Source organism: Camelina sativa, chromosome 15 (assembly GCF_030686135.1).
Source record: "Camelina sativa cultivar CO46 ecotype springtype chromosome 15, ASM3068613v1".
NCBI classification, from domain to species: Eukaryota; Viridiplantae; Streptophyta; class Magnoliopsida; order Brassicales; family Brassicaceae; genus Camelina; species Camelina sativa.
Window position 1 is genome coordinate 29,393,746 of NC_141894.1, and position 16,155 is coordinate 29,409,900.

The 16,155-nt window shown below is 39.7% G+C and overlaps 1 protein-coding gene and 1 pseudogene across 1 annotated transcript; both read left to right on the top strand.

Annotated features, from left to right (window-relative positions):
• The first annotated feature begins 8,464 nt into the window (after nucleotides 1-8,464).
• Nucleotides 8,465-13,681, top strand: LOC147927307 (uncharacterized). Its single transcript, XM_087487394.1, has 7 exons — nucleotides 8,465-8,809; nucleotides 8,892-8,942; nucleotides 9,034-9,093; nucleotides 9,768-11,266; nucleotides 11,480-11,679; nucleotides 13,220-13,277; nucleotides 13,585-13,681. The coding sequence occupies exons 1-7, from the start codon at nucleotides 8,465-8,467 to the stop codon at nucleotides 13,679-13,681; spliced, it is 2,310 nt and encodes a 769-aa protein (XP_087343520.1).
• A 1,235-nt stretch (nucleotides 13,682-14,916) lies between these two features.
• On the top strand, nucleotides 14,917-15,565 carry LOC104754417 (ubiquitin-conjugating enzyme E2-16 kDa pseudogene; annotated as a pseudogene).
• Nucleotides 15,566-16,155: the final 590 nt, after the last annotated feature.

Below are 16,155 nucleotides of genomic sequence, written 5' to 3' on the forward strand. Positions count from 1 at the left end.
TCGGTGACAGCACGGAGGGTGCAGAGGGGTATGTCTTGGGGAGATTTTGTGGGGGAGTTTAGCTCCAAGTATTTTCCTCAGGAGGCTCTTGATCGCATGGAGGCACGGTTCTTGGGTTTGACTCAGGGGGACCGTACAGTGCGGGAGCTGGATGCAGAGTTCAGTCGGCTTGTGGGGTATGCAGGCAGGGCATGGGAGCCAGAGGCGGCTCAGGTGCGGAGGTTTTTGTTGGCTCTGCGGGATGATTTGAGGACTCGGTGCAGAGTGAGGAGCTATGCTACGAGAGCAGAGCTGGTTGAGGTTGCAGCTAGGATAGAGGATGACTTGAGGTCACAGGTGGTTGTGGTCAGTTCGTCGGTGCAGCCACAACAGTCTCAGCCGCTTTCTGTTCCTAGCAAGGGCGGCAAGCCTGCGCAGGGGTAGAAGAGGAAGTTTGATGTTATGCAGAGATCGAGGCACGGGGGTGCGAAATGCTTTGGGTGTGGTAGTAGGGACCACAAGGTGTCTAGCTGTCCACAGAGAGGTGAGCAGCGGGCAGTGACAGAGCAGCGGGCGGTGACGGAGCCGCGGACAGATACTCGGGTGTGTTACTACTGCAGAGAGACGGGGCATATCAAGCCTCGTTGTCCCAAGTTTCAGCAGAGGGCAGTAGCAGTGTTGCAGGCTGGAGCCCAGCCTGGGGTGCAGCAGGGTGTGCAGCACGGTGTGCAGCCGGTGGGTTGGATTGAGCCGACGACTCAGGTGTACTCGACTCAGGAGCCCGGTGGCAATAGTTCAGACTATATTTGTTTTGTTTGTGGTCAAGTGTTAGGTTCTCAACACATGAGGTTTGTGTAGGGACCTTGTTGGTGGGAGGGTTTAAGTCCCATGTTATGTTTGATTCTGGAGCTTCTCATAGCTTCATTACTCCGGAGTGTGCCGTGAGTGCGGGGATCAGAGGGGATTCTGGAGAGCGTTCAGGAGTTGTCAGAGTTGCTGGAGGCAAGTTCCTGAGGGTTATTGGACGAGCTGGAGGAGTTGATATTCAGATCGCAGGAGAGTCGTGGCCAGCAGATTTGCTTATCAGTCCAGTGGAGTTGTATGACGTTATTCTTGGTATGGATTGGTTGCATCGGTATAAGGTGCATTTGGATTGCTATCGGGGTAGAGTGGAGTTTGAGCGTCCAGGAGGGAAGTTAGTTTTTCAGGGTATTAGACCGACTTCGGGGAGTCTCGTGATCTCAGCCGTTCAGGCAGGGAAGATGATCGAGAAGGGCCGTGAGGCCTATCTGGTTACTATATCTCTGCTAGAGTCAGTGGGGAAGTCTACGGTTAGCGGTATTCTGGTTGTGGAGGACTTTGAGGATGTGTTCCAGTCATTGCAGGGATTACCACCATCTCGGTCGGATCCTTTTATCATTGAGCTGGAACCGGGGACGATGCCGTTATCCAAGGCTCCTTACAGGATGGCTCCAGCAGAGATGGCAGAGCTGAAGAAGCAGCTGGAGGATTTGTTGGGCAAGGGTTTTATCCGTCCTAGTTGTTCACCGTGGGGAGCTCCAGTGTTGTTTGTTAAGAAGAAGGATGGGAGTTTTCGGTTGTGTATTGACTATCGGGGTTTGAACCGAGTTACTGTGAAGAACAAGTACCCTCTCCCAAGGATTGATGAGTTGTTGGATCAGTTGAGGGGTGCTACTTGGTTCTCCAAGATCGACTTGGCTTCAGGTTACCATCAGATTCCTATTCATGAGGCAGATGTGAGGAAGACAGCCTTCAGGACGAGATATGGGCACTACGAGTTTGTGGTGATGCCGTTTGGGTTGACAAACGCGCCAGCTGCGTTTATGAGATTGATAAACAGCGTGTTCCAGGAGTTTCTGGACGTGTCAGTCATCATTTTCATCGACGACATCCTGGTATATTCTAAGAGTTCTAAGGAGCATGCAGTACATTTGAGAGCAGTGTTGGAGAAGCTGCGGGAGCAGAAGTTGTTTGCTAAGCTGAGTAAGTGCAGTTTCTGGCAGCGTGAGATGGGGTTCTTGGGTCATATTGTTTCAGCTGAGGGAGTTTCAGTGGATCCAGAGAAGATTCAGTCCATCAGGGAGTGGCCGAGGCCGCAGAGTGCCACTGAGATTCGGAGTTTCCTGGGGTTAGCAGGTTACTACAGGAGGTTTGTTCGGGGTTTTGCGAGTATGGCTCAGCCGATGACTAAGCTTACAGGGAAGGATGTCCTGTTTGTGTGGTCACCAGAGTGTGAGGCAAGTTTTGCAAGTCTCAAGCAGATGTTGACTACCACGCCGGTGTTAGCATTGCCTGAGCAGGACGAGCCTTATGTTGTGTATACAGACGCTTCTAGAGTGAGGTTGGGTTGTGTACTTATGCAGCAAGGGAAGGTTATAGCCTATGCTTCGCGGCAGTTGCGGAAGCATGAAGCTAATTATCCTACCCATGATTTGGAGATGGCAGCAGTGATCTTTGCTCTTAAGATTTGGAGATCCTATCTGTATGGTGGGAAGGTACAGGTATTTACAGATCACAAGAGTCTGAAGTACATTTATACTCAGCCTGAGCTGAATTTGAGGCAGAGGCGTTGGATGGAGTTAGTAGCGGATTATGATTTGGACATAGCTTACCATCCTGGTAAAGCTAATCTGGTTGCAGATGCCTTGAGTCAGAAGCGGGTGGCTTCGGCTCAGGAGCAGGATATGGAGGTGTTGGTAGGTGAGATTAGTGCATTGAGTTTGTGTGCTATCTCACAGGAACCTTTGGGTTTGGAGGCAGTTGATAGAGCAGATTTGTTGAGCAGAGTGAGGTTAGCTGAGGAGAGTGATGAGGGGCTAGTGAATGCCTCTAAGGCTGCGGGTGCAAAGTATCAGATTTCTGCTAATGGTACTATCCTTGTGCATGGTCGGATCTGTGTGCCCAAGGGTGAGGATTTGAGGCAGGAGATACTGAGGGAGGCTCATTCGAGCAAGTTCTCTATTCATCCAGGAGCGACCAAGATGTACCGTGACCTCAAGCGGTATTATCACTGGGTCGGGATGAAGAAGGACGTAGCTGACTGGGTGGCAAAGTGTGATACTTGCCAGCTGGTGAAGGCGGAGCATCAGGTTCCTGGTGGTTTATTATAGAGTTTACCCATTCCAGAGTGGAAGTGGGATTTGATCATGATGGACTTCGTGGTAGGTTTGCCTGTGTCGAGGACGTTTGATGCTATTTGGGTCATTGTGGACCGTTTGACTAAGTCTGCGCATTTTCTGGCCATCAAGAAAACTGATGGAGCAGCGGTTTTGGCCAAGAAGTACGTGAGGGAGATAGTCAGATTGCACGGTGTGCCTGCTAGTATTGTGTCTGATAGAGATTCCAAGTTCACCTCGGTGTTCTGGAAGGCATTTCAGGCGGAGATGGGCACGAAGGTGCATATGAGTACAGCCTATCATCCTCAGACTGATGGTCAGTCAGAGAGGACGATCCAGATTTTGGAGGATTTATTGAGGATGTGTGTGCTGGATTGGGGTGGTCATTGGGCAGATCACTTGAGCTTGGTGGAGTTTGCTTATAGCAACAGCTACCAGGCTAGTATTGGGATGGCTCCTTATGAGGCCCTGTATGGGAGGCCGTGTCGTACACCATTATGTTGGACTCAGGTGGGGGAGAGGAGCATATTTGGTGCAGATTTTGTTCAGGAGACCTCGGAGAAGATTCGGGTTTTGAGGCTGAACATGAAGGAGGCTCAGGATCGGCAGAAGAGCTATGCTGATAAGAGGAGAAAGGATCTTGAGTTTCAGGTTGGTGATAGAGTGTACCTCAAGATGGCCATGTTGCGGGGTCCGAACAGGTCATTGACAGAGACTAAGTTGAGTCCGAGGTACATGGGACCGTTCAGAGTGGTTGAGCGGGTGGGACCAGTGGCATACCGGTTGGAGTTGCCTGAGGTTATGCGTGCGTTCCACAAGGTATTTCATGTGTCGATGCTGAGGAAGTGTCTTCACGAGGGTGATCAGTTGTTGGCTAAGATTCCTGAGGATCTTCAGCCTAACATGACTTTAGAGGCGAGACCAGTGAGGGTGCTCGAGAGGAGAGTCAAGGAACTTCAGAAGAAGAGGATTCCTTTGATGAGAGTCCTGTGGGACTGTGACGGAGTAGAGGAGCAGACTTGGGAGCCCGAGGCGAGGATGAAGGCAAGGTTTAAGAAGTGGTTTGAGAAGCAGACCGTGACTTGAGCTTGTCTAGCCGGGTCCGAGTTGTGGTCCGTGGCTGGAGCGGGTACGGAGTATTCCAGCCCATCTCTCTTGATATTTGGTCGCTTAGGGGTGGTTGGTTGTGCGACTAAGTATCAAGATGAGGTGGTGCTCGGGATGCGGGTTGTTGGCTCCGGTTGTTGTATTTTTGCTTTTTCTGATGTAATTTCGCTGAGATTGTATCGATTATGACATTTTGGAGATTAATAAGATGAGTATTTTTCTTTATGTTTGACTGTTGTTGTCATGGGAAAAGAGAAATAGCTCGGGTTTCTATTTTTGGAAAGTTTCCATAAATAGAAAGTTTCCACAAAAGGAAGGTTTCCATAAATAGAAAGTTTCTAAAAAGGGAAAGTTTTGTGGAAATGTTGAGGTAGATCTAGCCGGGAGATACTCGTTGGCATCAGTGTTTGTTTTTGCTCAAGGCCGTGCAGGCCTAACTCACGTGATACCGATAGCTCGATGGACTTTGTGGCCAGAGAGTGGGAGTGGTATGTTGCTTCGGATGACGATCCGAGAGCGCGCTTGAGGGTGACGACCCAAGAGCGGGATATGTGAGGCTCCCTGGATACCGTAGCTGTGAGCCGCGGCTCGGCAGTGAGACGGTATGTCTCGAGGGTTGCGACCCGAGAGCGGGGGGAGTGGACGTGTGAGACTCCCTGGATACCGTAGCTGTAGGCTGTGGCCTGGCAGTGAGCCGGTATGACTCGAAGGTTGCAACCTGAGAGCGGGGGGAGTGTGTGTGTGAGTGACTTCCTGGATGCCGTAGCTTAAGGCGGTTGGCTTGATAGCGAGCCGGCATGATTCGTTGGTTGCGACCACGGACGGGGGAAGCACTGAGTTGTGAGCAAATAGTGTTTATGATGCGAGTATATTGGCTAGAGGGAGACCTCGAGGGTCAGTCGGAGGTGTGCGGGCTGTTGCGACAGTGGCACGGGAAACCTTGGCTGATGGTGTTTAGTCCGGTTTGGGGACGTGCGGGCCGTGTTGACGGTGGCACGGAGGTCCTTGGCAGTTGGACGGTATTGCGGGATTCGGGACGAATCCATATTGGTGGGGGAGAATTGTAACATCCGCGAACCGGATTTTGTGATTTTTAAAGGAGTGTCGATCGACACCCTAGTGGCATCGATCGACACCACTAATTTCTGGGTTCGGCCGATTTGATTAATTACCGAATTGGTTCGGTTTGGTTCAATTAAATCCCTAAATCGTGTTATAAGCGTCTAAGGACGAGTTTGAGGGTTTTGAGGAGTTCTTTTGGTTGCCGCTTAGTGAGAAAAAGAGAGAGACAGAGAGAAAACGTTCTTGAGATTTTCTGGGCTTGTTCTTGGAGATTTTGGAGAGATCTGAGGCAGTAGAAGTGTTAGCTGTTGCTGGAAACGAAGGGGGAGCTTCTGGGGGTGTTGTTTTCCACGTTCCTCAATTCAATCTTCCTGTTCTTGAGGTGAGTGCTTGACCATGGTTGATCTAAGCATGAGATCTCCTTTGTTTTTGTGTGATTCCTTGTTATTTGTGGTGTTTGCTTGCTTGGGTACATTGTATTTGTGATTTCTAGTGAATTCCGAGATGGTTAGACGTGTTTGGAGTCGATTCTGTGTTGATTGGAATCGGAGTTCGTCGCTGAGTTTCGCGCAGATCGTGTCTGCAGAAGAGGCATCGATCGATACCACTTTTGTGGAGCATCGATCGGCACCGTCTCGAGTAGCATCGATCGGCACCATTCCGGCATCGGTCGACACCAGTTTCTGTAGCATCGGTCGACACCGATTGAGCATCGGTCGACACTAGTACCTGCCGAGTCTTATTTTCCTGGTTTGATATATTGATTGTGTTATTGTTGTTTGTTGACTTGGGAGTCTCATATGCTTGTGTGTATAGCCCAGTAGATGGGAGGACGGCCTCACTAAGTATTTATCATAATACTTACGCATCTCAATTGTTGTTTGTGATGTGCAGGTAAAGGCAAAGTGTGATCGTGGAATCAAGGCGATGATGAAGGGATGTTCTAGAGGCTTGATTGATTGTGGTCTAGCTGTTGTTAGGTTGCTAGATTAAGTCATTGGAACATTGTAGGATGTTAGCTTTTGGTTATTTCCTTGTTGGATTATGGTGTTATTGGTTATTGGATTATTTATGTTGGAATTTTATTGGATTAATGGAATTGTTTTATTTGGTTATCCGCGGTTATTGTTTGTTGTTAGGATGTTAGTGGGTATGGGACCACTAGTAATTTAAGGTATAAAAAAAAAAAAAAACGGGAAGGGTTGTTTCAAAGCCAACCTTGTGTTCTCTAAAAAAAAATTCTATCTATTTCCTATTACATCTATAGTTTAATCATCATCACTTATAAGAAAATCAATATTATTTATAATAAAATAAATTATTTCTTACAATCGATCTTTAATTTTACAAGATTGTGAACTTTGATCAGGTATGTTGTCAAAGCTGGCTGAGGTGATGAATGTGAATCAGAATTTACAGCCTCCTAATATAACAGATATCCATTATACCACATAACATAACACTAATGTTTTCTTCTAGCATGACTAGAAAATCATATATAACATAGATCTTTTATACAGAGCCGTCGCTAACTTTTTGATGGCCACAATCAAATAAAAAAAATAGGCTGAATTTTAGTGACTAGCGGTTCAAACTCAAGATGGGATAGTCTTTCCTTATGCTCTTAACGCCACTAGACCAAAGAAACTTTTGAGAAAATAGGGCCGAATTTTGTATATAATATAATGCTTCATTGGCTTGGCCTATGGGCCGGCTCTGCTTTTATACCACATAACATGACACCAATGCTTTTTCTAGCATGACTAGAAAATCATCAACACAAATATTTTATACCACTTATTCACAACACACATACCAGGTGGTAACGTGGTTTGATGTTGATATGGTGCTTTCTTGAATTGGCTGAACGATGACCTACACATTTGTTATTAACAATTTCTCTATAAAAAGCAAACACATCACTAAACACCATCATAAATCAAATCCCTCATAAAAAATCTATTTTAATTTTATTATATTTTATAAGAAACTAATATAATTTCTGTTTTTTATCTTTAGTTATCTTTATAATCTACTATTTTTATTTTTATATATTTTGTTATATTGTTTTATGCTCTTAGAAGCTCCCAAATGATTCCCAAAATTTATTCATGTGTCATTTTTTCAATTTTAATGAATAATTAATGACATAATTTCTGACTTGTGTTTTAATTACCTCTAGAACATAGAAATATTCCTGTATATTTTTCTCTATATTGAGGTAATCTTTTGTCTTCTACATATGCATCTTTTGATAAAGATGAAGAGGAAACCAAGAATAAAAATGAACATATTGATTTTTTTATGATGATGGTGAAAATTTTGAATTATTTATGTTGTCCAAGTACTTATTTTTAAAGAATGTTGCATGAAAGCAAAGAAAAATGAGAATTTGTTACTAATGCCCTTTCTTTGATACCCCTTTTTAATAATACCCCCTTTGATGATCATTTTTAATTATACCCTTCCATTATTTTTTAAAGACATTTTTGCCCTTGTTTTATAATTATACCGACAATCTTATTATACCTTCGCCGTCGACCTTCTTCGTCTTCCTCATCGTCTCTTCTTCTCCGGAGACATCTCTCCTTCTCCGGTCGGATCTCTCCTCCGCCGTTATCATTGTTTCTCCCATCGTCTTCGTCTTCGTCTCTTCTTCTCCGGAGACATCTCTCCTTCTCCGGTCGGATCTCTCGTCCGCCGTTATCACTGTTTCTCCCGTCGTCTTAGTTCTCTCTTTTAGTTCGTCGTCTCTTCTACCCCCTTCGTGTAAGTGTTTCTCCCATCGTATTGAGCAATTGAATTTTTAGGAGATATAAAGCAAATCTCTCCTCCGCCGTTATAAATTGAATTTTTTTAGGTCTTAATCACTTGCTCTTTTACATCTGTTCGTGATAATAAAGTCTTCTTCTCCCATCGTGTAAGCTTGTTTCTGTATTTTTGTTTTGATTTCAATTTCAATTTTGTGTTAGCTATTAGATTGTTGTTTCGATTTCAAATTTGATGTCAGAATTTTTTTTAGGTCTTAACACTTGCTCTTTTAGATCTGTTCGTGATAATAATGTCCTTTATTAGATCTTTGGACATCTACTGTTATTCTTTGATATAGTTGTTCGGATCTCTCTTCTTTTAATGTAGTTTTATTGGTTTGTTTTGTCAGGATTTGTTTGGGTGTACAAATGATTGAATTGTATTCAGTATGTGGTTTGTGGAAGTTGAACAACAACATTCATTGGGAATTTGAGATGGATAATGAAAGGGAAGCTTCTTTGATTAAAATTGATGAGAATACTAGATTTAGTGAGTTGGTAAAAATTCTATTAGAAGATTTTGACATTGATATTCAGGCACAATGTTTAAAGCTTAGTTATTCATTGCCTGCTAAGTCTTCTACTATAGGTAGTATTCCTATCTTTATTAGAAATGATAGGCAGCTTGAAGCTTTTAAACTCAAATATGCACAAAGTGGAGGAGTTCTTCATCTATGTGTTACTGTTGAGGATTTTTGTGAGATTGTAGAGCAGGTATTTTTAGTAAACTCATTCTCTTGTTCTTTCTAATATTGTTTTAGAAAAGTAACTGATTTGAGGAATGTTTCTTTATTAGGGTCAACCTAGCTCTACTCCTTTTATTGAGAGTGTTACTGCTGTTACTCAGGTAATTTTAAATTATTTATTGCTTACAAAACCTTATAAAATTCTGTGAAAACACTTGTAAAACGTTTTAAATACTTTACAAATCCTTTCAGGATCAAACAAGCTCAAATCTGTTAGTTGGGAATGCTATTGATGTTTATACTCATACTCAGGTAATTTACTGCCTTTTCAACCCGTTTTTAAAACCTTTGAAAACAGTTGTAAACCTTATTAAAAACTGTAAACCTTATTAAATCCTCTGAAATCACTTGTAAAATCTTTTGAAAAACCATTGATTTGTACTTTCAGGGTCAACCAATACCAAATCCATATGTCGAGAGTGATCCTCCTGCTGCTTCTTCAAGTCAATATACTGGCACTTCTGATGATTTTACTGCTACTCATTCTCAGGTAACTTACATTTAAACACTTTGAAAAACCTTTTGAAAAAGGTTGTAAACCTTATTAAATCCTTTGAAATAACTTGTAAAACCTTTTAAATAACTTGTAAAACCTTTTAAATAACCATTGATTTGTACTTTCAGGGTCAACCAATACCAAATCCATATGTCGAGGGTGTTCCTCGTTTTTATTGTTCTCCTGTTGCTTCTTCAAGTCAATATACTGGCAATTCTGGTGATTTTACTTCTACTCATACTCAGGTAACTTACATTTTAAACACTTTAAAAAACCTTTTGAAAACGGTTGTAAACCTTATTAAATCCTTTAAATAACTTGTAAAACCTTTTAAATAACTTGTAAAACCTTTTAAATAACTTGTAAAATCTTTTAAATAACCATTGATTTGTACTTTCAGGATCAACCAATACCAAATCCATATGTCAAGGGTGTTCCTCGTAACATGACAACCTCTGTTGGGTTTCCATCTGGTTCTTCACACTCAACTGGTCTAATCGATGTTGATTCACTGTTTTGTGGAAAGTTATTCAAAGACAAAACAGAAATGAGAAGTCAGATGCGGATGTATGCAGTCAAGCATAGTTTTGAGTTTCATACTTTTAAGTCAGACAACAAGAGGTATGTTCTTAAATGTATTGATGAAAAATGTAGTTGGAGGCTACGTGCAACTAAGGCTAAAGCATCAGATAGCTTTGTTATTCGAAAGTATATTAGTCAGCACAGCTGTGACTCTGCTTTAAGGAATGTTAGTCATCGCCAAGCATCTGCAAGGACTTTGGCTGGTTTGGTTAGTAACCATTTTGCAGGAGGAAAGCTTCCTCTCAGACCCAAACAGCTCATGGAAATTTTTAGGAATGACCATGGAGTTGGTGTCTCATACTCAAAAGCATGGAGAGCTCAAGAACATGCATCAGAACTTGCTAGGGGTATACCTGCTGATAGTTATGAGGTTTTACCGAGTTGGTTTCACATGATAGAACAGAAGAATCCAGGTACTATAACTTACATCAAAGCTGATTCTGATAATAAGTTTAGATATGGTTTTCTGGCTTTTGGTGCATCAATTAGAGGTTTTAAGTTGATGAGAAAAGTTATTTCTATTGATGGCGCCCATTTGAAATCAAAATATAAAGGGACTTTGCTTGCTGCATCAGCTCAGGATGGTAATTTTCAGTTGTATCCTATTGCTTTTGCTGTTCTTGATTCTGAGAATGATGCATCATGGGATTGGTTTTTGCGGTGTTTGAAGACTATTATTCCTGATGAAGAGGATCTAGTTTTTGTGTCTGATCGGGCTTCTTCAATTGCAACTGCGCTATCAGTAAATTATGTACATGCTCATCACGGGATCTGCACTTTCCACTTGCAAAAGAACCTGGAAACACGATTTAGAGCTTCGGCTTCTCTTCTTCCAGTTGTTCATGATGCTTCAAGAGCTTACACTCAGTATGATTTTGATTATTTGTTCACTCAAATTTCCAATGGTGATCCGGATCTTGAAGAATATCTTTGGCAAGCTGATATTAGGAAATGGTCACGTGCATATTCTCCTTCAAACCAGTACAACATTATGACATCTAATTGTGCCGAGTCCATTATTACAATCAGGTCTATTTTGACTAGGTGGTTTAATGAACGACGTGAGGAGAGCTGTCGACATCCATATGCTGTTACTACAAAAGTTGGGAATAAGATGAATGAATCTTATAATAATACTACCCGCTGGCTTGAAGTTAGTCAAGTAAATGAAAATATCTTCGAGGTTAAAGCAGCTTTAAAGACATATATGGTGAATGTGGACACAAGGAAATGCACATGTTGTATGTTTGATATTGACAAATTCCCTTGTGCACATGGAATTGCTGCTGCCAAACATGTCAATCTCAATGAAAACATGTTTGTTGATGATTATCATTCCACTGAAAGGTTATAACTCTCTTTTTTAATAAGGTCTTTAAAAGGTTGCTAAAGTAACGGATCCGACAGGTTTTTACAATGTTTTAAAAGGTTTTAAAAGGTTTTACAAGTTATTTAAAAGGTTTATAAACAGTTTAAAAAAGGTTTTACAAGGTTTTACAAGGTTTTTCAAAGGTTTATCAAAGTTATATTAGTCTTATCTTCCTCTTTTTTATTTTACAGATGGCGTTTAGCATATTCAGAGAGCATTCACCCAGTATGTGATATGGAGTATTGGGAGATTCCAGAGAGTGTTAGTACTTCTATTCGGCCACCTTCTACTCGTATACCTAGTGGCAGGCGAAAGAAAAAGAGAATAGCTAGTTCATGGGAGTATGGAAAGGATAAGACAAATTCAAAACAATACAAATGCAGTAGGTGCGGTCAGTGTGGACACAACAAATCTAGTTGTGTTGCAGCTATCTAACTCTCTCTCTCTCTTTAATTCAACTTGAACTTGTTCTTTTTAATAAAATATTTTCAGTCTGTGGTGTTTGTAAACTCCATTTTCTCAGAATTGTTTTTCAGATTTTACAGTTTTAAATCATTATAAACAACTTGTACTGCCTTTTAAAATAGCAAGTCGTACTGTTTTAAAATCATTTACAAACAACTTGTAAAATCTTTTAAAACATGTTAACACTACAACAAATACGGTAGAAGACGTCACTTTTTCTAAGTCATTTTCAAAACCGACGTTAAAAATTAAATTGGGAAGGGATTTAGCGTCGGTTACTAAACCGACTTCAATTTTAAGTTTTTAATAACATAAAATAACTTAACATATATTTCTTCCTTAACAAAACGAATAAGTTTCATTAAAATTGTGAGTTGTGGATCGATCCAGATGAACTCATACTATTTTATCTCTGATTCGGTAAAAGCTCAAAATTCTAAAACTTCTATGGAGTTCTTCGTACTTTTGCATCTCCGATTCGTTCAAATTGATAATCTCCATCGACATTCAAATCCCTAGACGAAGAACTATATCTCAATTCGATCCCAGGTTTGCTTTCTCTTTCTCTGAGAGTACTCTTCTATAATCGATTGAGATGCATTTGATAATTTGATTCTGGTTCTGATGAATAACTTGGATTGTAACGGTAAGGGATAGATAGTTTTGTAGAATTTTTTTTGGGTAGGATTCATAAATCGTAAGTAGAAGGTAAGGTTTTGATTAGATTTCTATTTTGAAGAATTTTTCAATCATGAATATTACTTCTAGTTGAGATATTTGCAGGAATCATGAGAAAATTGATAATATTGAGAGTTAGTGATTCGAATAGATGGTATATCACTTGATTTTACTGTTTTGTTTGCACAAGTTAGTGTATTGATTCATTGTTGTGGGCAAATGAATCCAAAATCAGGAATGGAGAACAAGTTTAGCGACTCAGAGCTCTACCACACCCAAAAATTCTCAAGACTGGTTATGAAAAATAACTTTTTGTTGCAGGTCTTGAATTTTGAGTGCTTATGAGAATAGTTGTGTTGCAGGTCCTGAGATATGGTCATGTGTTATATAAGGTGACTACCGAAAGATCATATTGAAGTAGAGGACACAAAGATTATCAAAAGGTTAGCCTTAACCATTATTCTCTTCCACTTATTGAGTAACTATATTACATTGAACATATAAACACCAACAACAGGTTGGGATCACTTCACAAAAACTAAATACTATATAGTTTAGTTATACTGATACAACCCTTGATTCTAGTTCTACAATCTTGTTATTTCTCTGGGACTATTCATAAATAGCTAGGGAAAGTGAACAATGGTGCTTCTCTATTGAACTTGCTCCCTTAATTATTTCTTTTTCGTTTACACTCCATAGTTTGAAGTAAGAATCTTTTTAGAGTCCACTACATCCGTCATATTGATACATTAGCAAACAATGATGTTGTTTTTGTTACTTTCCAGTTACTGATTATGTTGGCTATATTAGAAGAGTTGGTGTTCGTTGGCATTTCTATGGAAGGTTGAGAAGAATGTCTAGACTCTAGAATATCTTCATGATGGGGTAATTTACTAAAACTATCCACCAGTTTAATGCGTATCTAGAAAACATATCTTCAGAACCCATGTTCATATTCAATTAAATTCATTCTAGGATGTCCATCCTATAATCCACAAAGATCAAATCATCCAAGAAACAAGTTGATGGTGGGTCATTGTCAATCCATGAGAGCTTAGGTAAATGTATCTTCACTCTCCTTGAAATCTCTGTCTAAACCACCCCACCCCGACTCCGAGTTTTGCTCATGGTGGATTGTCTTTTACTTCAGGTTGCTGACTTTGGACTATAATGAAGAACGTGCTGCCAACATCAAAGGTGAAAGGACATCTGGTTATCTCAATTCCGAAGATGTTTCGAGCAGATAACTCATTCACCAAGAAAGGAGATATTTATGGCTCTGGGCTTTACTCTATGGAGTTTTTGAGTTGGTAAATGTATCTATGATATTATGTTTATGTTTTGTAAGACAGTGACAAAATTACATTTTGTATTTTGATCAATAGATATCTAGAATGATTTATATGAATCGGCTTTTACAATTTTTTTTGTTGAACCACATTTGTATTGTTTTTAATAAATAATCAGTATAAAAAGAAAATAAATAATGCATACTTGCGTCGGTTTTATAATTGACCCAAAGCTGAAGATTTAACGTCAAACTAAAACCGATGCTAAAGTGAGAAGAACCGACGTTATTCTTTTGAAGTTAAATATAACGTCACTTCTTTAAGTGACGCTAAATTTTTTTACGTCAGTCGATGTTACGTCGTTTAACAAAATGACGTTAAATTATTAACATCGGTTTAGTACCGACGTTAAGTATATAAACAAATGACGTTACAATCCGTGTTTCTTGTAGTGTAAAAACCATATATACTCTTGTAAAACCCTACACCGATTAAAAACCATATATATATACCTTTTAAAACAACTTGTAAAACCTTTTAAAACATGTTAATAACCTTTTAAAACATGTTGAAATCCATATATACTCTTGTAAAACCCTACAACGATTAAAAACCATATATATAAACTCTTGTAAAAAGCAAGTCGCCACACTCTCTCTCTCTTCCCCTTCCCCTTCCCCTTCCTCTTACTCTTCTTCATCTCTCTCTCTCTTCTCTCTCACTGCAAAAACCCTAAATTTCTTCTGATTTCACCTTCAGTCTCCTTCACTTCTTCGTAATCAAAACCCTCCAACGATTTTAGATGATTTGAAAAGATAGAGACGATTTCGAATTTTGATTTCGAATCGCTGAAGTTTTTTTTGTAGAAGACGATTGAAGGGGTAATATGCGAAGAGTCACTTGGAAACACACGAAGGGGTAAGATTTTAATGGATAAGATTTCGAAGGGTTAATTTATTGAAGGGTTAATTTATTGAAGGGGTATTAAGCGAAGCGTCGCTTTGGTTCGGTTTTAATTAAGCGTTGAAGGGGTACTTTTTGTAAACCAAAGCGACGCTTCGCCTATTATATATACATTTTGTCTCACGATAACTCCTCAATCATCTCTCAGATTCGAAAAATCAAACCTTTGTCTCCTAAATCATCTCCCAGATTCAGAAAATCTATTTACATTCTTCCTTCAATTTGCAGAAATGGCCCGTCGTTCTCCTTCAAGCCTTATAAGGACTGATCTGAGATGTCTGAACAGGGATCTTTCACCAAACATCACAGCAGGTAAACACATACATCTTCAGAGTAGATTTGTTTTACTGTTAAGGATAAAAGAAATTGAGTGTTTGCCTTTTTTTTAGTAACTGTTGATGACGACATTTTCCGTTGGGAGGCTACTCTAATCGGACCGGTGAATACTCCTTATGAAGGGGGAGTGTTTAAGCTTAGGCTTACTTTTCCACCTGATTATCCAAGAAGTCCCCCCAAGGTATCTATTTTTATTTTAGCAAGCATGATTATTAGTACTTCTTTTTTGCAGCAACTCAATAGTTTTTTAAATAAAATTTCTTGATTATGCAGGTTGTGAAGGTTGTTTTCATCACAAGAATTTGCCACCCAAATGTAGCAGATAGGGGAGGCATTCACCTAAAACGTTTGAGGCGCGACTGTTGGACTCCCATGTCCATTGTTAAGGTTTTCAAGGAATTAGTGGAGAAGTTGATTGAACCAGAAGTCAATGATGAGGAACAGACCATTGAATATCTTGCTAACCTCTACAAATCTGATAGGAGAAGGTTTGAAGCCATGGCTAGAGAGATGACTAATGAATATGCTGGGAGAGGAAACTGAGATAGTTCATATCTATTTTTAAGAACTCTTGAATAATTTATCTTGTTTTTGTTCTTTGTAATAAAATATTTCAGTCTCTGCTCTTGTAAACTCTATTTTAAAAAATATTTTTTATTCAGAGTTTATTTTTTTAATATTAGAAAAAACTTGTAAAGCTTTTAAAAAAGCAAACTAAATTGATATATATCATTATAAACCATTTCTAAAACCTTTTAAAATTTCTAAAAACGAGATATAATCTTAAAAGTTTAAAAGGTTTAAAAGATTTATATGCCCGTTTAAAAGGTTTTAAAACCATCTAAAAAGGTTTTAAAAGGTTTTTAACACTTTAAAGCTCTCTTAAAGCCTTTTAAAACTTTTTGAAGCATAAAATAATATTAACCCGTTTTAGAAGATTTAACCTTTTAAAAGATTTTAAAAGGTTTTTAAAACCTTTTAAAACCTATAAACAGTTTAACACCATTTATAGGATTAACACCATTTAAAAGGTTTTACAAACGAAAAGAAATAACTTTACATTAAAAGGACATTTTTTTAAATATACTTGCAAACTAAAACATTGAAATACTATTCTATTCAATATTCTTCTT

Excerpts from the sequence above, each read along its gene's own strand:
- LOC147927307 (XM_087487394.1), top strand. The coding sequence starts at position 8,465 with ATGATTGAATTGTATTCAGTATGTGGTTTGTGGAAGTTGAACAACAAC. Across the intron at positions 8,943-9,033 it reads GTGTTACTGCTGTTACTCAG|GATCAAACAAGCTCAAATCT; the intron begins GTAATTTTAAAT and ends AAATCCTTTCAG. Across the intron at positions 9,094-9,767 it reads ATGTTTATACTCATACTCAG|GGTGTTCCTCGTAACATGAC; the intron begins GTAATTTACTGC and ends CCATATGTCAAG.